We start from the raw sequence: 24,796 nt of genomic DNA, 5'->3' as shown, positions 1-24,796 counted from the left end.
GTAAAATTTTAATACTATGTTTTAATCCAGATTTAAACAGACCAAAATGGATTATGAAATTAACAAGACAGATACCTTTATTAACATTTCACGTCATCACATACAGGTAGCAATGAAGGTATATGGAGTTCACATGGGAAGACATTATTTCAGACAAAAGGACAGGGCCTCTGTTAATGGTTGGATATCACATTATGACAAATGGGACATCTTCTTCATAGTTTACCCTTAAATTTGTACTGTAGATTTGAGGCAAAGTCCCGTCTATAGGTCCTGTACATCTCAAGCCATTGCTATGCTGCAATGATTCACTGATTTCATTTCCATCAAGAACTCCCTCAAAATACTTTCATCAAAACGGGTGGGTTGACCAAAAAGAAAACAAAAGAGAAGAGGTGTGATTACCATTAAAGACAATCTAACTTGCATGTCTATTTTCCTCACTAAAGATATGGTGATCTTTAGATTTTTGATAATAAAATTAAAAGATTGACTATTCCTGAAAACTAAATATACCAAAAGCTAATCTAAAATCAAAGTGTTATGCAGTATATGTACACAGGTAATGTTTCTCCCTGTACAGTGTAAATGCAATTAAGATAAAGAACTGATCATGAGTATGTGTCAGTATCCCTGTATGACTTCTAATTCTGCTATTTTTTTCCTTTTGTCTTTCAAGACTGAAAGAAGTGGAACTGTAAATTCATTCTGAAGGGATGTTTCCATCACATTAGTAATATAATATTTGTGAAACAGTGTGTTGATTGTCCAGATTTCTTTCTCTGACAGAGACAAAGTGCTGTGGATCATATACTGACTACCAAATGAAGACTCAAATTTGGAACCAAAATTCCCCTATTCTCAGGATTCATTATGCCATTTGTGTAATCATAAAGAAATTAGACCCTTTTTGAAAATCTCCTATACTTATTGTGATGCCTATTGGAAAACAGCAATGACTAGGTTGCAAATTATGTTGCAATAACAGTTGTTATTTATAAATCTATTTATAACACAATCCCAGACATTTCAAAACTTTTGTTAATTCTGTGCAAATTGCATTTAGCCTCTGAAAAGAAATTTGCCTTTCAGTTATTTGGAATCATTGAGTGAGGTCCATACTTACAACCATAAAAATGGTAGCCAGAGGGTGCAGTTATACCTAAGAATCACCTTTGATGCTGCCGTTAATATTATCTGGGGAGGAAGGCTGCAAATGTACTAGATAGTGTGAAAAAGAGGCAGTGACCGTAGGTGGAAAAAGCATAAGGAAAATGGCAAGGACAGATGAGCTTTGGATGCCCAAATGTCTTGATACAGCTCTGTACATAATTACATTTTGTATAATTGTATAATTTTCCATAAAACTCAACAGCCCTTATTTTGTTTACTCCAGTCATTTACCGCAGGGGTTTTATCCGAGTTCGGTCATATGCTTTTTAAGAGAGAAATTTCAGTTCTCCTGTGTTTTTAATCAGCATTGAAAAGGAATAACCCATAGTTTTGATTAAATTTACAAAATACTCCAACCTGGGAAAAACCTCAAATTATTTTGAGGATATGTTTAGGGTTAAATTTGAATTCAATGATTTGGGCAGAGTCTGAAAAATACAGGACAGTCGGTAGGTGCAAATACAAGGTACTACATTTAGCCAGGAATAATCAACTTCACAAACATAAGATGGAAAGTGAATGGCCCTGCAGTAGTTCTGGAAAAAGACCTGGGAGTTATGGAAGGTCACAAGCAAAGAAAAGAAGACTGAACGGAAATGTGCAAATGGCTACATAAAGGAATGAAATAGTCTGTTCTCTGTGCCTCTTCTAGACAAGCCATGAGAGGCCAAAACAGGTATAAGTAAAAAACTTTTCTAAACCATTGGGATAGATTGCAGGGAAGCTAGTGGAATTTTCATGACTTGGATGAATTACGTATAACTGATCCTGTCTTCGGCCAGGAAAATGGATTCATTGACCTCCCAAGGGCATTCCAGCACTGAAATTCAATTGTCTGACCATTCCTAGGATTGCTTGGTAAAAATAAATATTTCTTGCAACAAGCATGTCTTTTTAATTACAAAGAAAATAGACTTTGGAAATCTTCAGCTGCCCTATTGCAATTAGATTTTATTCATAAATGTTCTCTTCTGTCAACATATACCTGAAATGAAACATTTCCCAAACCAGCTATTTTTGGACTTTTGCAACACAGTCGAATCACTAGGAATTTTGCTCTACCCTTGCAGATAAAATGCCATTGCCAAAAAATTCTGTATTCATCGGCTGGAATTCACCTGGTAGAAAAACCCAAGCCTAGTAAAATATCCCAAGATGGTGAGCATATAGGATGAAAAAGTCTAATAATTTATCCTAACTGCTATGTTTCTCTAATCTATTTAGACATAAGCACTGAATAGAATAGCAGTTTTCACTTTGAAAAGAAAAGGGATTTAATGTTCAAGGAAGCCCTTGAAGTTTATTTTAAACGCAGCCTTTTAACCTAACTTCTTTTCATGTCTTTTGACTTTGTGGTCAAATGAACATTTCCTTATACATGGTAGTTTTAAAACTCAATACAACCTAATTTCTGAGAGCCAGTGGCTGTTTGACCTAGTCCAGAGGGATAACAAACACATACAAAACTTAATAATCATGAGCTATAGTAACTGACTTTGAAAAAGACAAAAGAGGAAGGAAACACAAGTTAATTTGAGTTATGATCCTAGGGCCTGCATTTCATGTTAGAAATTGTGGTGAATAAATAATAACATTTGTGGTAAGGAAGGCTAGTTAATAATTGCTTTCTTTAATCCATAGGATATCATTTATTATTTGTATACCAGAGGGTTTAGGATGTGATCCAATATTTTTGAAGAGATAAAATCTCCATGCTGTAACATTTCAAGTCCTAGTGTACTTGTTGGCCAAGAAATGGTTTAATAAAACATTGACAAAAAGCAAAGCAATTAGCTGAGCTATCTCTAGAGCTTGAAAAGGTGTATTCTCAAAGGTTGACTCTGGCCAGGTGCACGAGGTCTACACAGAATTGGAGTCAGTCAAGAAACATTCAGTTAAATTAATCTTTTCAGAAAATTTTCTGTTTGTCAAAATCATAACCTTGTATGGGAACAAAGCATTTTTTGGTAAATTTAGGCAGAGAAACCTGTCTCATGATGAAACATACAGATACAAGGAGAAAGGGAAAGTCGTATACCCCTGAATAGAGTTAATAACCCCGCCTGGGTGTGTTATGAAGAAAAGTGTTGAAATGCATGTCTTCATCCTTCAGAATCTAAGGGGAGTACTTGATACTTTACTATAAACGTTGCAGTCTCTAAGTCTAATCCTCTAATTTTATGAGTACCTAGCAGGCAACATACCTGAAGCTAGAAGACTGTCTAATGAAGTGTAAAATTAGAATAAGGACTTTTAAGTGTGAATTCAAAAATACCATGATGTCAAGCACTGATCCAGCAAAACACTTAAGTCAATGAGACTATTCATGTGCATGCTTTTTATGAAATAGTCTTCTCTTAGAAGTGCTTTGTATATTGTAGATCCTTCCTCACATACTTCTAAGCTGAAATTTGATTGCTTGTGATTGCTGAAGAAGTGTCTTTGGTGAGCATGAAGTCTTGCTAAGGGGGCTGGAAAGAGATTTGGTTTGGTTCTGAGGAAGGAAGGTAATATTACCTGCCAATTTCTAACCCTGTGATTATAATAATTGACAGATATTTAAGGAAGTGAAAAGACATCACTAAAGTTGAATGTGGTAAATTTGCCTGAGGTCCAGAAGAAACTATAACACATGGTGAAAAAAAGAATGCACTAAAAGTATAGTCACATAATATATCACTCACCACAGCTGTTTGTGTTGATACGTGATGCACTTGTGGCTCACCTGCCCCCTGTCCGATAAGCTGTCTCTGCCTGTCCCATTCCCCCCATTTCAAAACTTTAAGCAGCTTTCAGAGAGTTGCCATATTTCAAAAACAAATACCCTGTCACAAAAATGCTGCTTTCCTCCTGTGTGTCTCAGAAAGCGTTTTTTTCTGCTAGCGTCAGCAAAAAGAAAAAAAGCACATTTTTCACAGGGACAAATGTTGAAAGCAGGTACGTGCAGTCTGAATCACCCTCTGGGCTACAGTGCATGAGTTTCTCTTTGCACCCGAAGAAGTCTAGGACTCGACACACAGGAAGAGGCAAGTGTATGAAAATGTAGTTTTAATTTGACTGTCCACCCTTCCTTTTAACATGGAGTCTTGCTAGCAGAGACTGCTTAAGTAGGCTTTGCAGCATTACAGATTTTCAATATCTTCTAAGTAAAAGGGAAACAACCTGTAAAATGTCTTCTCCTTGTGATGTAAGCAGTAAATTGAGGTCAGTCTTCAGGAATGAAAGATGGCTGAACTGAGTTATGTTGCTACGGTCAGACTTCCATCCACAGTAATATTCTAGATAATGACTGAAAGCCAGTGGAAAGGCTTTGCATGATATCAGTGGTGGGTACTCATTTAATGAGTAGGTTGGAGAAATATTTACTCTTTGAAAAAGCAGAAGCAAGACTTGCATATTGTTGTAAGAAATTTTGCTTATTGCTTGATTTAACTGTGGACTTCAGAATTCAAACCTGTAGCCTTAGCTGTTTGACTTTGCACATTGGTAGTGACTTATTTTACATTAGTCTAGATAGCTTCAGCTACAAAATAAATATTAATAACCATTGCTGTATTAAAGTTTTTTACTAATTGTATGAACAATTTACACTAAAGGAAAAAAGAAGGAAAAAACTCCACCTTCTCAGCCTTTTAATCTGTTTGTTCTTCTGCTAATAAAATTAATTAAAAAGTATTTTTGGTATTAAAAAATATTCACATGAAACACAGCTATTAAGGCTTTGAACCGAATACTAGAGTGAAATTAAGAAACATTATTTGTTGAATCTCAATGCAGTACAAACTGCTGCAAGTACCAGTAACATTCGTCCACTGAAGTATAATCTGACTCTTCTAACAGAGTGAAATTCATGCTTGTGCAGATGGCTCCCGCATGGCCCATGCCTCATTCAAATCTCTCTTAATCCCTCTTTCGAGAATTCAAGTTGGATTTATGCAGTGCATAGTCCTTGTAGTGACCCTCTGCCTACAGTGAATTTCATTCTGTGCTGCCATTTTATTTCTATTGCCACTTTAAGCTGCAGTATGTTTACCAAATGAACCCTATATCCTGTCATAAATCAATCTCAGACTCGCTTTCAAAGTTGTGAATACTGTTACTTTTACCTTGTTCTTCTTCCTCTTGCGGCGGAATCGCAGAAGTTCTTTATGCTGCCTTGACACAAAGTTTACAGCTGCGTACTCCAAAAGTGCAGAAAATACAAAGAGCAGACATACAGCCATCCAAATGTCAATCGCTTTGACATATGACACCTATAGAGAGAACGGAGCAGAAGACTGAATATATTAAAACCATAGATATGAAGTTTAGTATTTCATGTTAGGAGGACGTGCATTAATATCTCCACATCCCAACACTACTTTTGTCGAACAAAACTTAACATGAAAACTAGATAACAAAAGGGGCAACAATTCAGTCTATAAGGGTTAAATATTATTTTTGAAAATGTAGTCTTTCACAAAATGTGTTTATTGTTTACATCATTAACAATTCCTCACAGTGTACTGTGTATTTTACCACAAACCAAATAATCCACAAGATGCACGTTCTTCCTCCATTTGTCTGACTGAAATTTGTGAATGATACTAAAGAACCAGAGGACAGCTTATAGTGGGATCAGTGGGAATTCCTGTATTATAAGGGATCTGATTTAAAGTTCCTGGAGTAGAAACTAGGTAGAGGAAGGAAGATAGATGGAGAACTCTGGTATGTTCATTCTCTGCTAATATAGGCATGGTAAATCAAAGATATAGGTTCAAATTAGTCCTGTAATTTTGACACAGTGGAAAGACCGAAAATCAATTACAGAGTAGATGAACTCATTGCAATCCTTTATTGCCAAGCTGAGCTGCAGGACATAATTTGAACTAAGAAAGTGGGGCCTGTTCCCTCTCTGTGTGCAGATTTACAAAAGCTTTGTCATACAAGTCAACATAGCTAGCTTCAGGCCTCAAAAATGTGACAAAAACGTCTGTAGCTCTCTTTGGTAACCTCTTACATTCTTGTTTTTCTGCATTTTTACGGCATTGCATTTTCTTATCTGTTGATGTTACATATACCTGAAACGCAAAGCACACTCATCTCTGTTAAGGGTATCTATTTTACTTAGAAAAAAATTTAATTAGCCAACCTAAAAATACCATGTTAAAACTAATACAGAAGTGGACTTTGTGTATTTTTATTGTATACAACTTATTTCTATTAACTGTAATTGCACATGAAGATTGTCTAGGAATAACCCTTAAAATGAAAAAGAAAATCTTTAAAGCAATGACAAGTCAGAAAACTTAAATAGTTAATCATAGAAATATACTTTAAGCTATTCATACTGTTTAGTGAACCGTTCTTTACACAATTGTTTGGAGCTATTTAGCTTTACATTTTTCTACATTTTAATGTAAGTATGTTTGTAACTACTGAGTTAATTGATAATGTAGCCAGGTTTTTGGAAAGGAATATCATTAAGAACAGGTTGGAATCTATGAACTTTAGAAATTCAGTTGTATTTGCTAGCATGTCATCAGATACTGGGATCTGGAAAAGGTCAAGCTAATCAACTGCTAACAAGCAGTATTTATGTAGTAGTGAATAATATTGCTTTCATCACTTGCTGAGTTTTATGGAATTTGGTAGATATGTGGTTGGCTAAATAGTTGAGACAGGAGAGAAACAGAATATATTTGATAGGTGGCTCAAAAAAACCCTAAACATTTCAAAGTTATTTATCAGCTTTAGAAGATGCTTAAATGCTAATAATTAAAACACATATGATAAGGTTGTCTGAAGGTGTTTATTTTTCACATAGCATTATGTCTTTGTACTAATGCGGTACAAAGGAAATTCTGCCTACCTTTGGAAGAGATGCTCGTGAACCTGAGCTTTGTGTTGTCATGGTCAGTACAGTTGTTATGCCTAAAGCCACTCTGGCTGGAGCTGCATCCATATTGATCCAAAATGACACCCAGGAGAGAATGACGATCAAGAGACTCGGTATGTACATCTGGATGAGATAGTAACCCATCTGCCTCTCAAGGTGAAATCGGACTTCAATACATGTAAACTTTCCTTTTTATAACAAAGAAGAAATATTCAACAGAATATTCTTTACTGTCAACATCTAGTGCACCCTCTAAAGAATTTACACTCTGTCAAATATAGTGAAAGATGATTGTTTTGATTTCTCTTCAGTGATTTTTAATATGTACAGTCCCCATTATAACAGGAGTTTCTACTGGAAAGAAAACAGACAGAAAAACTGAAAATAATTTGATAAGCTCTGGAATTCTTCTTTCCTTATAAAAACAGAGAGATGAATGAAACACAAATCATTATGGCATAAAAAACTTCCTCTGTGCAATCACTCTTGTTATCTCACTCTTTGGGAATACTGCTGTATGCAAAGAAAAGGTTTGCTCTCCCATTGTATAAAATCTCCTTTACCTTTTGGTTCATTTTTAAGCTTAAATTTATTTATTTTTAATCCTATGAATTTGGGAAAAATATAGTAAGATCTGCGTGGGTTATCAATAGGAGATTCTGCTAAATCTCTCCCTTTATCCTGTTTCAAACTGTTCCAACTCAAAAGTACAATGATAGAGATTCAAACAGAAACCCAGGACTTGAGATTAGGCAACTTCAGGAAGCTGGTTAAATGACCTGATTTTTTCAGATAGAGAACATCAAGCAACTTCCATTAATTTAACCAGACCAGAACAACAACAAAAAAATCTATTTCTTGCTCATAGAAATGCCATAAACCCATTTTTTTTCTCTTACCCAGATTGTTTTTTTCACCCTGTAAACTGTAGATTATTTCACAGATCTTTACCCGGTCTCATTAGATTTTCTAATTCTGCTCAATGTTCACATTAGTCACATATGAATAGTGCTGAAGGCAATGCTGTTACTATAAATAGTGTATACGTGAAACAGTTTCTCACAGCAAGAATCACAGAATCACAGAATCACAGAATGTTAGGGATTGGAAGGGACCTCGAAAGATCATCTAGTCCAATCCCCCTGCCGGGGCAGGATTGCCTAGATCATATCACACAGGAACGCGTCCAGGCGGGTTTTGAATGTCTCCAGAGAAGGAGACTCCACAACCTCTCTGGGCAGCCTGTTCCAGTGTCCGGTCACCCTCACCATAAAGAAGTTTTTCCTCATATTTATGTGGAACCTCCTGTGTTCCAGCTTGCACCCATTGCCCCTTGTCCTGTCAAGGGATGTCACTGAGAAGAGCCTGGCTCCATCCTCATGACACTTGCCCTTTACATATTTATAAACATTAATGAGGTCACCCCTCAGTCTCCTCTTCTCTAAGCTAAAGAGACCCAGCTCCCTCAGCCTCTCCTCATAAGGGAGATGTTCCACTCCCTTAATCATCTTCGTGGCTCTGCGCTGGACTCTCTCTAGCAGTTCCCTGTCCTTCTTGAACTGAGGGGTCCAGAACTGGACACAATATTCCAGATGCGGCCTCACCAGGGCAGAGTAGAGGGGGAGGAGAACCTCTCTTGACCTGCTAACCACAGCCCTTCTAATACAGCCCAGGATGCCATTGGCCTTCTTGGCCACAAGGGCACACTGCTGGCTCATGGTCATCCTGTTGTCCACTAGGACCCCCAGGTCCCTTTCCCCTACGCTACTCTCCAACAGGTCTGCCCCCAACTTGTACTGGTACATGGCGTTGTTCTTGCCCAGATGCAGGAGTCTACACTTGCCCTTGTTATATTTCATTAAATTCCTCCCTGCCCAACTCTCCAGCCTGTCTAGGTCCTTAGTTGAATGAAAGCATTTCCTAATTCTGAATTTAACATGGAAAGTTATGTAGTTATTTATTTCTTAAGTGATATGAAGTTTTCTGGTTATGTTTTCCAGTAGTTTTTGATAGACATCTTGCTAATCCATTTTTATTTGCCAAAATGCCATTGTCCTGGTTTTGTGGGGATAAAATTTATAGAATCAAGTTTCTGTTACATTTTGTTTCAGTTTGTGGCCAGTTGTGGTATGGTGAACAAAGCCATTAGCAGTGACAGCCAGGGCAGCTGACCCAGGCTGGCCCACAGGTGTATTCTGTAACATTAATGTCATGTTCTCTATAAATGGGAAAGCTTGCTGGGGTGTGTGTCTCTTTGCCCTGCTTTCATCTGCTTCTTTCTCATCTCCACTTTTCTCAATGGTTACTATCCCTGGAGGGACTTGCCACTACTCTATGAGCTAAGTATAAATTTGTGTCTTTTGTATTAGTATTGATATTGGCTTTCTTATTTTGTTAAATCTGTTTAAATTTCAACCCATGAGTCTCCATCCTTTTCCCAATTCCCTTTCTTGGCTGGGGAGGGGAGACTGGGGCATAGGACAACTGGTTATTGTTTAGCCCTGGGTGTGGACTAAATCACAGAATCACAGAATGTTAGGGATTGGAAGGGACCTCGAAAGATCATCTAGTCCAATCCCCCTGCCGGAGCGGGATTGCCTAGACCATATCACACAGGAACGCGTCCAGGCGGGTTTTGAATGTCTCCAGAGAAGGAGACTCCACAACCTCTCTGGGCAGCCTGTTCCAGTGTTCGGTCACCCTCACCGTAAAGAAGTTTTTCCTCATATTTATGTGGAATGTCCTGTGTTCCAGCTTGCACCCATTGCCCCTTGTCCTGTCAAGGGATGTCACTGAGAAGAGCCTGGCTCCATCCTCATGACACTTGCTCTTTACATATTTATAAACATTAATGAGGTCACCCCTCAGTCTCCTCTTCTCCAAGCTAAAGAGACCCAGCTCCCTCAGCCTCTCCTCATAAGGGAGATGTTCCACTCCCTTAATCATCTTCGTGGCTCTGCGCTGGACTCTCTCTAGCAGTTCCCTGTCCTTCTTGAACTGAGGGGCCCAGAACTAGACACAATATTCCAGATGCAGCCTCACCAGGGCAGAGTAGAGGGGGAGGAGAACCTCTCTTGACCTGCTAACCACACCCCTTCTAATACAGCCCAGGATGCCATTGGCCTTCTTGGCCACAAGGGCACACTGCTGGCTCATGGTCATCCTGCTGTCCACTAGGACCCCCAGGTTCCTTTCCCCTATGCTGCTCTCCAACAGGTCTGTCCCTAACTTGTACTGATACATGGGGTTGTTCTTGCCCAGAATGCAGGCAGCCATTTTATAGCAAATCATTCCACATTAATAGAACTAATATTTATCTGTTAACAAAACTTATGTAATGGGCTTATTTATGAGCTTATCCTATACTATTTTAATATGTTATGTATTATCCTCTGACACCAGTGTTAGGCATACAGAAACAAGTGTCAGACAAAGTCAAACTGTAATGTTTTTATTCTAGGCATATTAAGTGCTTCAAAATATCTTCAGAACTTCATTATTTTCATAATAGTTCTCTTAACAGGCCATTAGTTCTTTCTATGATGCCATAGTAAATGGGACTGTATGAAATTTTTATTCTACTGAGGAAGTAAAAAAAACATTTAGGAAGATGGTAGTTATGATGTTGAATTTTAAAATGACGTGATATATCTCAGGAATTTTATATCTGCTGGCTCAGTTATTAGTTAAGTCCCTAATTGCCAGTGTTTTCTGAATCCTATCTACACTCCTGAAATCTGTGTCCCAAATCCTGGCTCAACCATCTGCTGCCCCAGCTTCAAAACTGATTTCTGCTTCAATCAAGAAATGAAGTCCTAGTTTAACAAAGTGAATGGGAATTTTTGTGTTTAATTCAGAAAAGACCATGATTTTCCTCCATGTTTCTCTTCCAGGATCTTCAAAAGGATGTCTACATGATACATTCTTTTACTTAGCAGTTCAGCACACCCCACATAACTAGAAGTTCTGCTCTAACTGGCCTTTGTCAGAATCACATTCTTACTTCAAGCTTGTCCTTACCCTCAAGATTTCTTTTTTGTTACATTTGTTCTGTTAATTCAGCAGCCTTGGACAGCAGTGGTGTCTCTCTCATACATTGTGGTAAATCACTGTGGTAAGGAGTGACAGAAATGCATTAACCAAATCTAGGTCTCTTGAAAAACCATTTTATTTGGCATCACATCAGCAAGAATTACAGTTCAACATGCAATGATTTCTTCTTATAGGGTCCTATATTCTTCTTTCAAAACAAATTAGGAAGAAAAACTAAGGAGCATCAGGATGGATAATATATGCATAACTGGAGTATCAATAAACATTGGCAATTGCTTGTAAATTGTTGTTTTTGTTTTTTTTTTTCTCTGGAGAAAGGTGGGATAAGAGATCTGAGTCTTTTCTGAGTACTCAAGTGGGCTTGAGTGATTACAGAGTTCTCAGCACAAAAGTACCATGGTCCTAAACAAGGAGCAGTAAATAATATATTAGCTCTGATGTGGATTATTTTTATGCAGTTGCAAGTTTGCCAGGTTTGTCTGAATTAAGGAGAAAGAGAGGAATAGCTGAGGACAAGAGAATGCTAACAAAATGAAAGAGATTCTGAATGAAAAGAGTGCAAATGGAATATATTGTAACCACAGAAAAGGAGAGAAAAGAGATAGGATTATGAAGAGGCCAGAACTAGGATTGAGTGATGTGTCAGAGAAATTCTACTGAATGATTTTTTGCTTGGTTTCGTACTTTTTGTTAACATATTGGCCAAGGTAAAAAAAAAAAAAATCAAAACCCTAAACAAAAAATGAAAAAAAAGTGAAGTGTGTCTTAAAGTGGGAAAATATCTTTGCTTAACTCCACAGAATGTGCAACTTAGACTCCTGCCTTTGTCTTAGGCCCAGTGAGTTTATGGACATGCCAGTCATATGTCCACTGTTTCCCAGTAAAGACCACTGTGTTCCTCACCTGCTCTGTTCCAGTGTAGCACTGAAAAATTGACTTAATATGTGGCAGCTCCCCAGGGAGACTGGTGACTACCCAAGTAGATGCTTCTATCTCTTACTCCACTGTTGAATATTGGCTTCCTTACCAGTGAAAGACAGCAGAGGAGAAAGACAGCTGTTTGAAGTCAGTCTCAGCACTACAGTTGCAGCAGTTGCTGGTCTGAGTGTGGAAGGGTTGTTGTTAGTTTTTTGCCCTTCCTGGCTGAGATCAGAACCACCTGCATAAACTTGGCTAATGAAGCAGAATGGGGAAAAAAAAACATTTGCACTAGGAGATGTGATCTTCAGCTGTGAGGCAGCCAGCAGAGGCTGTGCTGTTGTTTCCCAGCTGAAGCCAGCATCCAGCCATTGGCCCTCTTTCTCTTCCTGTATTCCATTCTGAATTCAAGTCCAGGTTGCTGTGGTTTAATCTATTTAACTGGATTCTTGAATGGATCAGAACACACATACCCATGAAGTCGTCTCAGCTGGGGAAGGAGATAGACAAGCAGCTAAAAACATGGTTGTAATAATTCATTCTCAGTACATAAACGGTAAGCTCTCGTTCATTCTGATATGCACTGTAAATGTGACAGAGTGGCTAGGAGGAGTATATCAAACCTTTGTAGTATTGTGACAAATTAAGGCCTGATGCTAGTTTTAGATCAGAGATAAATACAGATGTGCACACAATCCTTACAATGGACAGATTTTTGTAATGCAAAAGAAAGAAAAGCTATTGAGGGCTTCCTAAAGGGTAAGCATTTTTTTCTGAAACAGAGGTAATGTTCTTTGTAAGTCTAGCCTAACCAGGGATTCAAGTGTGATAAAGATATCAAAAGTGCTGCCTTGCTGAATGCTGTACCTATGCATATGAAGTGAACATACTGCTATATATGGTGCATTTTTCTCTTACGCATATTCATTGGTAACAACGTAAGATCTGCTGGGCTGGCATGATTTCCATGCAATGTCCACACTGAAACCAATATTATAAGGGAAAAATGTATATTCCGGTCAGTCTATATGACTTTTCTTTCCCCCAGAAAGTATAAGTGGCTTTTCTTGGGAGTCAGTGTCTAGGTCACATTTTTTTTGGTTGTTGCTGCTGTGGCCAGCTGTGGGTAACCTGAGAAGAGTAATTTTCTACCTTAGCACACCTTCATACTGCACAGCCTCTTCTGACCATGGCAGGTGCTGTTTAAGCAGTGAATTATGCAGGCAGCGGTATGCCTACATGATTAAAAGGCACTGCCAGCACTGTGGGGTGTACAAGACAAATGAAGCATAAGTAGTAGTTTTCAAGCCATAATGGGTCCTTCTTTTCAGTTTCATCTGCCTCAAACTGTTCCAGAGGCAGGAGTTGGTAGAACTTAAATATATTTGTCCCCTTTCAGCAACCCTTAAGGTATCCCTTGGGGGAAGTTCTTACTGTACCCTTACAATGTCATGGTCATGTTAGCAATTCCCAGGAAGGCTGAGTAGCTGTTTCTGAAGCTACATAGAAAGTTTTCATAATGGAGAATCACCTTAGGAATCTGAGCCAAGGAAATAGTGTACCTGAGAAATAATGAATAAAGATATAAGTAATAATTATTAGATGACTATGAAATTAAAATTTAATAACATAATAAAATATAAAATGAGTATAAACAAAAAAAGGAACTAAACATGCAGAGACTCAACTGTTAATCCATGCAGAATGGAGTGATATCTGCTGAAGGTGCTGGTTCTTGATCCTACTTTAGATACTAGTATGTCATAGTCTGGCCTTTCTTATAAGAAAAGCCATTGATAATGCTAATACCTGATCTACTGTGAAATATTTTATAGATGTAGAGGGGTCTGAGGCCTGAAGACTATATAGCTTAATGAAATTACATAAAAGTATTTACTCAAAATAAGAATTTTATACTTGCTGAATAGAGAATGGTTCAAAGCTCAGCAAAGTGGAACTAAACTAAGTTAAGCAAATCAGAACAAATCTTTATGGAGCCCTGCAGAGTATGAGTCTTAGATCTAGGAAACAGATATCTTCTATTCTGCTTCCAACACATCTGTCAATATGGATGTAGACTACACAATTCTGTTTTTACCAGTGACTGATGGCCAACAAACTGCCAGTCCAAGGGCCTGAATATTGCTAACTATGCAGACTTGCTAGCAGAGTCCTGGGGCAACTGAACTGTGATGATGGTCCTCTTCTCTAGCACTGTATTTCCCCCCTTGAAAAACAGATAGAGACAGGTTTAACATGAGATTAAGTACTGAGAGACAAAAGGTAAGGTGACAGTGAGACTTTGTCAGTGTCTAGGATATGCTCAGCCTAAATGTCTGCCTTAGATTTAGATCCCTTAATACAAGATAGAGCTTCTCCCATTGTCTGTCTTCCTGAAATCCCTTTCTTAAGCAACTCAATTCCTGTACTCCCTGTAAAGATCCTAAGCATTCAAGCTCAATCTGAGCTTGAAAACTGTGTTAGAGTATTTATTTCTAGGTGCTATTCTGAACCTCTGCAGGGTTTACCATTTTTAGACTTGTAAAAATCACAGTTCCTCATTTTATGTGGAAAAGGTAACATATTGCAAACGCCAGCTGACACACTTTTGTCTATAGAGAGAAAAGTAAAGACAGACCTCTCTTCTAAAAGCAAAAGTTAAAGACACTTTTTCTAAGATAAACCAATATGTGTACTCAAGAAACAGGGAGACAGGATAAAGGAAAAGGAAATGCAGTACAGGTGACTGTGGTGAATATAGTCATATCAATTGCCTAATTAGTGTTTGCTATCTTGAAAGTGTCACTGAAGAGATTAATTAAAGTAGACAGACAAAAAGCTACTTTTATTGAGATATCTAGGTAAAACTGGGTTTTATCTTGATTATCTGGATAAAATCATAGTTACCTAATGCTAGTGTGAGATTCTGGATATACAGTTTTGCTACTATAATCTTTGCACATAAGTTGGTCTGCAGAGTGACTGTATAGACAGGGAATCTGAAAGCACTTTATATGGATAAAGTAGAATGTCTAGATAATGTTTATTAAAAAAAAAAATTGGAGGGAAAAAAAAGCCCAACATCCTGCAAGATCTAGCTGGGGCTCTACTTCTAGCTTCAAAGGAGAAACAATAAAAATTAAATTATATTTCTAATGTACTGTGATGGTCGTCTTAGAGGGAGGAGCAGAACAAATGGTAGCTGAGTAACCGCAATTCTCAAGATATTTGATTGAATAATCAGAGTTTGTATAGATTGATGCAATGTGGCTACTGCACTTATAACTTTCACTTTTTTCTAATGGTTAATACCTTGGATGCCCAGGTTCTCACTAAATAGTTGCCATTGCAATGCTTTGAATATTCTTGTCTACTCTCTGTACCTTTGTATGGAGGCAAAAAAAGACCAATAGTTACTCAAAAAAAAGTCAACAATGTGACAACACACACTGACAATAATTTGTGAGAGGCCTTTAGACTGCTGTTCATCTGCCTCCTAATATGGTCTAACTGCAGGCCACAACAGTCTTTTCCTTTGCTGTATTTTTCCAGCCCTTCCTTAAGGCTGATTCTGGCACTCACCTCATCCTGAGTTGGGACACTTCAGTGTGTGAGATAGTAGAAGGCTAGTCCTTTAGGTATGTGTGTGTTAGAGCCCCAGACAGATGAAGTTTTGACCAGTATTGTCCTGAAACCAAATCATTGTGTAATTAATCAAGACTTTTCTTAAGTGCCCTGCATATGTGAGCCTGAATGTTTTAGGCTATCTAGTACATAGGATGGAATTACCCTGGCAAAGGTTGCTATTCTCTTTAGTGTGAGTGAGGGTATTGTCTTGAAGTATCCTCAGACAAACTGGATTAATGTAAAAAAAAACCCAAACCCAAACCCCTAAATAGAAAGCTTTTTATTTTTGAAGTTATTAAAGTTGAAAGAAATTTTCTAAGGACAATTTTGTATTCTCGCCGAAATAACAGTTTGGCTGAAAACAAGACATAATCTCAGAATGAAATAAAACTGTATTGTTATAAGAGGGATGGCACAGACCACAAGCACTTTCTTTCTGCCTTTTATGTACTTTCTTTTTGCTCTGCATCTGCTAAAATAAGACCAAAATTAACCTTTATTGGTAACAAAGTGCATGCATTATGTATCACTCTGTAATCATAATGGCAGATGATTTTCACAGAAAGCATGAAGGAGAATGAAATATATAAACTGACTTTCCATGAGGCAGTACTGCTCCTTTTACTTTCTCTCCTGTTTGAGTCATTATCAGAATCATCACTAGGCAAGCAGTCTAGATGAGTTTACCTTGTTCAGTAAAAAGACTTCCTTTTTAGTCCTCCCTGAATGTTACACCATCATTTGAGAGGTATTCTGCTTTACTTATTACTGATATACAGCTAAATACTTTCTATCCTTTTGCCTTCCCATTATAAAATTTCTTAAACAAGACACTACGTAAATTGTGTGTGCAAAGCTGGTTATTTCAAGAGACTGTGTCTATAAAATTGATTACATATAAGTAAATTCAGCTGAAATTTTCATACATCTCTAAGGAGACAGGGTAATAAAAAAACACTTGGTCTCCACTTTTTGCAATTTGCACTGAAATATAAATTGCAATTTGAGTATATTTTGCAGATAAAAATGACTTATAAAAGTACTTGCCTTTTCCTCATTGTAAAACATTGAGACTGTATCTATGATCACGTAGCCTGACAAAAAAATGATGATTTTTGAGTGTCTGGCATGTAGAACTAGACAAGTTTTTGTATATATGGCTGGTGTCTATGTATCTAAAGGCAAGAATCACAAAATGACCGTAGGAATGTACTACCATTCAGTTTTTCTTTCAAGTCACAGTCTGTGGGTATCAGTAGCATATTGGGGGTTATCAGTGCTGCTGCTGTCACCTGCCATTGACTATGTACGTTTTTGGTCAGGAAGGAAGTGACATTGGAAACAAATACTGGGGCAGGTGGTAAACTTAACATTTGTGTAACACTGATAATGACTGCAGTAAAAGAAAGTTGAAAAGAAATGTGGAAAAGAGCAAATAATTTGCACTGGCAAGTCCCACCTCTCTCAGAATGGAGGACCAAGCTGCCATTCAGAGGGACCTCCATAGACTGGAGGAACAGACCCACTGCAACATCATGACAGTCAGCAGAGCGAATGCATAGTTGTGCGATGAGGATGGGGTAACCCCATGCACTGGTACAGACTGGGGATGGACAGGGTAGGTAGCAGTTCTACAGGAAAGGCCTGGGAGCCTGGCAGATATAGAGTTGAACAGAAGTCACCGGAACAGATATCAAGCTGAATGAAGTCTTGCGATATGAAAGACTAGTCATGTGCTGTGCTGTGTTTGCAGGGGCAGAGAGGGGAGAAGTAGAAACTAAGGAGAATCTGATAGCAACATAAATAGCAAGGTCATCTAGATGTAATGTCTCTACTTCCAGGACAGTGCATGAATTTTTATTCAATGAACCTTTCACAGATTCACAGAATGTTACGGACTGGAAGCGACCTCGAAAGATCATCTAGTCCAATCCCCCTGCCGGAGCAGGATTGCCTAGACCATATCACACAGGAACGCGTCCAGGCAGGTTTTGAATGTCTCCAGAGAAGGAGACTCCACAACCTCTCTGGGCAGCCTGTTCCAGTGTTCGGTTACCCTCACCATAAAGAAGTTTTCCTCATATTTATGTGGAATGTCCTGTGTTCCAGCTTGCACCCATTGCCCCTTGTCCTGTCAAGGGATGTCACTGAGAAGAGCCTGGCTCCATCCTCATGACACTTGGTCTTTACATATTTATAAACATTAATGAGGTCACCCCTCAGTCTCCTCTTCTCCAAGCTAAAGAGACCCAGCTCCCTCAGCCTCTCCTCATAAGGGAGATGTTCCACCCCCTTAATCATCTTCGTGGCTCTGCGCTGGACTCTCTCTAGCAGTCTCCTGTCCTTCTTGAACTGAGGGGCCCAGAACTGGACACAATACTCCAGATGCGGCCTCACCAGGGCAGAGGGGGAGGAGAACCTCTCTCGACCTGCTAACCACACCCCTTCTAATACACCCCAGGATGCCATTGGCCTTCTTGGCCACAAGGGCACACTGCTGGCTCGTGGTCATCCTGTTGTCCACTAGGACCCCCAGGTCCCTTTCCCCTATGCTGGTCTCCAACAGGTCTGCCCTCAACTTGTACTGGTACATGGGGTTGTTCTTGCCCAGATGCAGGACTCTACACTTGCCCTTGTTATATTTCATTAAATTTCTCCCCGCCCAACTCTCCAGCCTGTCCACGTCTCTCTGAATGGCTGCGCAGCCTTCCGGCGCATCAGCCACTCCTCACAGTTTTGTGTCATCAGCGAACTTGCTGACAGTGCACTCTATTCCCTCATCCAAGTCATTAATGAATATATTGAATAGTACTGGTCCCAGTACCGACCCTTGCGGGACTCCGCTAGACACAGGCCTCCAACTGGACTTTGTCCCATTGACCACCACTCTCTGGCTTCTTTCCTTCAGCCAGTTCACAATCCACCTCACTACCCGATCATCCAGACCACACTTCCTCAGTTTAGCTGCGAGTATGCTGTGGGAGACCGTGTCAAACACTTTACTGAAATCGAGATAGACCACATCCACAGCTTTACCATCATCTATCCACCGGGTTACGTCCTCATAAAAGGCTATCAAGTTGGTTAAGCATGACTTCCCGTTGGTGAAGCCATGCTGAGTGCCCCTAATGATCCCCCTATCCTTGATGTGCCTAGAGACAGCACCAAGGACAAGTTGTTCCATCACCTTTCCAGGGATGGAGGTGAGGCTGACCGGTCTATAGTTACCCGGCTCCTCCTTCTTGCCCTTTTTGAAGACTGGAGTGACATTCGCTTTCCTCCAGTCCTCAGGCACCTCTCCCGTTGCCCACGACTTAGCAAAGATGATGGAGAGTGGCCTAGCAATGACTTCCGCCAGCTCCCTCAGCACCCGCGGGTTCATCCCATCAGGGCCCATGGATTTATGGATGTCCTGGTTGCTTAATTGGTCCCTGACCCAGCCCTCATCTACTAAGACAGATTCCTCCTCTATCCTGACTTCTTCTGGGGCCTCAGTGGTCCGGGGCTCCTCAGGACAGCCTCCAAGAGTATAGACAGAGGCAAAGAAGGCATTCAGTAACTCCGCCTTCTTTTTATCCTCTGTCTCCAGGGCCCCCACCTCATTCATCAGTGGGCCTACATTGCCTCTAGTGTTGGCTTTACCTGCAATGTATTTGAAGAAGCCCTTTCTGTTGTCCTTGACCTCTCTTGCAAGGTTTAATTCCAAGGAGGCCTTAGCTTTCCTAGTTGCCTCCCTACATCCTCTGACAACAGACTTATATTCCTCCCAAGTGGCCAGCCCCTCCTTCCATGATCTGTACACCCTCTTCTTCCACTTGAGTTTGCCCAGCAGTTCCCTGTTTGACCATGCAGGTCTCCTGGTGCCCTTCCTTGACTTCCTACCTTTTGGGATGCTCTGATCTTGAGCTCGGAGAAAGCAGTCCTTGAATGCTAACCAACTATTTTGGGCCCCCTTACCTTCTAGTACCCTGTCCCATGGGATTTCCCCTAGCAATTGCTTGAAAAGGCCAAAGTTGGCCCTCCTGAAGTCCAGGGTTGCGATTCTGCTAGCTATTCTGTTCCTGCCACATGAGATCCTGAACTCTACCATCTCATGGTCACTACAACCAAGGCTGCTCTCAACCTTCACCGCTTCAACCAGACCCTCCTTGTTAGTGAGGATAAGATCCAGTTCGCTGATGACACAAAACTGGGAGGAGTGGCTGACGCGCCGGAAGGCTGCGCAGCCATTCAGAGAGACGTGGACAGGCTGGAGAGTTGGGCGGGGAGAAATTTAATGAAATATAACAAGGGCAAGTGTAGAGTCCTGCATCTGGGCAAGAACAATGCCATGTACCAGTACAAGTTGGGGGCAGAGCTGTTGGAGAGCAACGTAGGGGAAAGGGACCTGGGGGTCCTAGTGGACAGCAGGATGACCATGAGCCAGCAGTGTGCCCTTGTGGCCAAGAAGGCCAATGGCATCCTGGGGTGTATTAGAAGGGGTGTGGTCAGCAGGTCGAGAGAGGTTCTCCTCCCCCTCTACTCTGCCCTGGTGAGGCCGCATCTGGAATATTGTGTCCAGTTCTGGGCCCCTCAGTTCAAGAAGGACAGGAGACTGCTAGAGAGAGTCCAGCGCAGAGCCACGAAGATGATTAAGGGAGTGGAACATCTCCCTTATGAGGAGAGGCTGAGGGAGCTGGGTCTCTTTAGCTTGGAGAAGAGGAGACTGAGGAGTGACCTCATTAATGTTTATAAATATGGAAAGGGCAAGTGTCATGAGGATGGAGCCAGGCTCTTCTCAGTGACATCCCTTGACAGGACAAGGGGCAATGGGTGCAAGCTGGAACACAGGAGGTTCCGCATAAATATGAGGAAAAACTTCTTTATGGTGAGGGTGACCGAACACTGGAACAGGCTGCCCAGAGAGGTTGTGGAGTCTCCTTCTCTGGAGACATTCAAAACCCGCCTGGACGCGTTCCTGTGTGATATGGTCTAGGCAATCCTGCCCCGGCAGGGGGATTGGACTAGATGATCTTTCGAGGTCCCTTCCAATCCCTAACATTCTGTGATTCTGTGATCTAGTTTAAAGCTCTCCAAATGAGCCCTGCTAATTCCTGTCCCAGAACCCTTTTGCCCCTACGACATAAACCTTTCCCATGTATTACCATCACGCCTGTTGTCTTATAAAACCAGCCATTATCAAAGAAGCCAAAGCCCTGCCTGTAGCACCAGTCTCGTAGCCAGGAATTAATAGAGAGAATCCTACTATTCCATCCCACGTCATCACCTGAAAATAGAAGGAGGGAGGAGAAAACAACTTGTGCCCCAGACTCTTTCACCAACCGTCCTAAGGCCTTGTAGTCTTTCTTCGTCCCCTTCAGACTACGGGATGCAGCTTCTTCCCCACCTGTCTGGAAGATCAGCAGGGGGTAGTAGTCTGTGGCCTTCAGCAGGTTGGGGAGTTGCCTGGTGATATCCCTGATTCGGGCTCCAGGCAGGCTGCAGACCTCCCTGTGATGGGGGTCAGCTCTGCATATTGGGCCCTCAGATCCCTTTAAGAAGGAGTCTCCAACCACTAAAACTCTTCTCTTCTTCCTTGTGGAGGAGGTAGCTATACGCCTGTCAGTTTTTTCTGACTGTGGTGGGGCCTCTGATATAGGTTGCCTCTCCACCACATCCCCATTGGACCGGCTGTATTCCACTAGGGCTTCATATCTATTGCTCAGAGGCACCTGTGGAGGCAAGGTAGGCAAGGAGGGCACTCGCCTTTTGCCACGGCCATAGACTTGCCTCCACTCACTCCTCTCCTCTAGGTTATTGTTTTCCACCTGAGAGGGGCAGAGTACAGTTGTCCCTCGATCCTGGGAGCTCTCCGGCAGGTGCTCCCATTTTTGTTGCAGGGAAGGCAGAGCCTGGCTCCACCAGTCTGTCTCCATTTCAGCCTCCCGAATGCTCCTAAGCCTTTCTACTTCGGCTTGAAGCCTTTCAACCTGGCTTTGCAGCTGTGCCGCTCGGCCGAGCAGATCATCTACCTGCTCACAGCGCACACAGCCCCCTGACACTACAGAGGCGCTGTAGCATTCCCTGCAGCCCGCAACCTGCACCATCACCTCCTTCTGTGGGAGCTCTGTCTGGGTTCCCACATCCATTTTGGTCTTTTTCCACTGGGTAGATACCATTGTTCTTTCACTGAGCTGGGAAATACCTGTTGGTGGCACCCCTGCTTCACAGCTCCTTGGCGCCTTCCTGGCCTTGTGCACTGGGAGGGAGTCAGCGCCCTCCCCAACGAGCTGCAAACTGCTGCGGCCTCTCCTGCCCTGGGACACACCCAGTCACTGCTGAGTTTTTCCCCTCTGGCCAGGGACTAGTCCCTGCCCTCCAGGAGGCTTTTTATCACCCAGTCAACAGGGGGTGGTGCGTTTAAATTGCCCGCGGTGCTTTTGGCTATGGCCCCTCCTCTCCTGATTCGTTGCTGGGAACCTCTGGGTCCGGGGGGAAGCAGCTTGGGGCTGATGCTCGGTAAGGTAGAACGTTTAGATTTTGGTCAGTGCAGGGGTGACAACTGAGGTCTCTTCTGCCGAGAAAAATTCCCCGTTGGAGTCAGGCAGTGCTGTTTTCTATGTCTAGGGATGGTCATGTCCTCAACCTGTCATAGACTCTGTTTTACAAAGTGCTTATAATTCCTCCTTTTTCAGTGAAGGAATGAGCAGCTTTGGAGATTTCATGCCCATAGAATACCTCCTGGATAAAAAGTACAAACTTCCTTATCTGAGAAGTGGTCTATGAAAAAACCCCTAGGTGTTAAAAAGGCATGGCTTAAAAATCACTGCTGTAGTCTCAAAAAGAGTGGCTTAAGTGTTTGTCGAAACAAGTAGCGACTTTGTTCTTGTTGGCAGAGTAAGGTTTCAAAGCTATGTCTTGTTTACTCACTATCATGTTGGCAGCAAAATGGCCCAATATAAAGGCATTAAGTCAGTTGAAGGTAGGACCTAGAAGGTGCACAATCTACAGGTTGTTAAGCAACTTGTTTGACCTTAAGGGGAAACCAAAGGGATCATGAAGAAAGACTGTGTATGTGTTTGGAGGTTGAATGAGGAATGTGCAATTAAGCAAGAGGGATGCTCATTGAGATCACAGATTTAAGGATACAGAGTTATCAGAAATGGTCACGTTCAGAACTCGTCAGTTTGGGTGCTGAGTGTAGCAACTACAGCTCCACTGTTTCCAGGACCACTACATCCAATACTTTGAGCCAAAACCTGTCAATAGACATAAGACAGTTCTGAGCAGCACCATTGAAATGCAGGTGTAGTGTGTTATCCGTTGTGGAGGAATAAAGCCAAGATTCAGAGTATTTCTGTTTGTGTCTGGTAGCCAATGTTATTATGTATAAATTGCATTTTGTATTGGGCTTTTTGCAGCTGTGATTGAAATTACCTGTGATTGAAATTAAAGTTGTGTTGCGTAAAAGCCCAGAGGAGCAATGCATGTCACACCGGAAGTGAATGAGGATGCTGTAAAGCAAGACCATCCTTGTAATGTGAATGGTTCACATGTTGTGATTTTTCTGGTTGTTATGATTCTACTTCACTTCCCAAATTTGTCACTGCAGATATGCCAGTGGATGCAAAAACATGAAAAATTATCAGAAATGTTGCATCACTTTAGAACACAAGACTTGATGAGCCATTATGCTCTACTGTTGTTGAAACTTTTGTCTCCCTATATTTAGAAGCAGTTTATTTTTCAAGCTGTGGTTACAGTGATCCATTTTCCATTGGGCATGAAACACCGATGAGACATACACTGATGAGTTTCCACATAATGTCCCAAAGCTTCATGTTAATTTGTTTCACAGGGAGACTTTTTTTTTTTCTCCTGTTTCATGGGATATCTCAGAAGAGCCTTCCATCCTGTGTTGTAGTTAAATTTAAATTGAAAACTCTTCTTTGGTCACATATTGCATACCAGCTGCAGTTGCTTAGCATTCTTTTAAGAATTCATTTTGTCTAATCTGTTGTAGGCCAGAGAAACAGGCTTTATTTCTAGTTTTGAAAATTTTTTTTTGTTTGTTTCTTGTGGAGTATCCTAAAGGGGTGTATCTTTCTACAGTGTCTCATTGCAGGAGCCTTAAGAAAGCACATAACTGGTCACATATCCGAGTGACATAACGGAGAAAAAAGCTCTTTGTTGTCCTTTAATACCATGTTTAGGGTTTTTTAGCCTACACGTGGTAGTTAATAATACTGGTTGTAACAAAGAAATGAAAGGCACTTCCACACTCCTGGAAAACAAATCAAAGCCCTCTAATTTGGTTAAACTAACTTCCTACTGAAGACTTGAATAAAAAAATAAATATTCCAGGGAAAATACTGTTATCTTGAAGAGGAGCATGTCACAATAAATGTAGTCCTGCATGAGCAAGACTATCTTTTCTTTCTGGTTTACCCTGCCAAGGTTCTTCCATATTTGTACCTGTGATTTTGGTGCTGTACATCACAGCAGACCACTCTGCTGCTATCTCTGGTGACGACATACCCTTCTGCCTATAGCTGGTGCCACTCAGCATTGCATTCCCCCCCGCCCATCAGAGGCAGGTCCCACAGCTGTGCAATTGTCTTTTCATTTGCTGAGGTCTCTCAAAATCTTCATCCTGAAGTGTATGGTGAGGGCCTGCATGCAAGTTTCCAAGTTTTCTGTATTGGTAAATAGCTTGACTTTTTAGGGACAAATTAAATGACCCAATAATTTTTTGAGTAAAGGTATGAACTTCAGCCATCTTTTCAGGGTTGTGGGCTGCACTCACATTTTAGAGCACCTATTTGGCCACAAATGCAGTTTGGCCAAAGCAATACAGAAATATAACAGACTGATGATTGGTCATGCTGTCCTCTAGAGTTATGACAGTAAACCCCTTCTCCCACATAAAAGTGACAGCAGTTCACAAGGATAAGCACACTTGTCTTGCAGGCACATTTTGAGAATCATGAGACCTCACATGCAGTTAATAACATCTGTTCCTCCCATTTCTCAGCTTAGTTTAGGGCCACAGTAAAAAAGACAGTACATGTAAGTAGATTCCATGCAACTTAGTATGTTATGCCTAGGCCTAGCATCTTTTCCTATTTCTGCTTGGAAGAAAATTAATGTCAACTTAAATAGGTTTGA

At 40.9% G+C, this 24,796-nt stretch overlaps 1 protein-coding gene across 4 annotated transcripts in view; it reads right to left on the bottom strand.

The window, feature by feature from the left end:
- Positions 1–24,796, bottom strand: part of GLRA3 (glycine receptor alpha 3) — a 103,191-nt gene that overhangs the window by 3,882 nt on the left and 74,513 nt on the right. The window contains exons 7-9 of one of the 4 annotated variants that reach the window (XM_068403639.1): positions 7,025–7,239; positions 5,280–5,426; positions 227–346 (exon numbers count right to left, since the gene is read on the bottom strand). In XM_068403639.1, coding sequence (XP_068259740.1) covers positions 227–346; positions 5,280–5,426; positions 7,025–7,239 — 482 coding nt within the window. Of the gene's footprint in view, positions 1–226; positions 347–5,273; positions 5,427–7,024; positions 7,240–24,796 lie in introns of all 4 variants that reach the window. The other 3 variants (XM_068403640.1, XM_068403641.1, XM_068403642.1) reach the window with 3 other exon arrangements.

This window comes from Nyctibius grandis, chromosome 6 (assembly GCF_013368605.1).
Source record: "Nyctibius grandis isolate bNycGra1 chromosome 6, bNycGra1.pri, whole genome shotgun sequence".
Lineage (NCBI taxonomy): Eukaryota > Metazoa > Chordata > Aves > Nyctibiiformes > Nyctibiidae > Nyctibius > Nyctibius grandis.
Note: the sequence above shows the minus strand (reverse complement) of the source record. Positions and strands in the feature narration are given on the sequence as shown.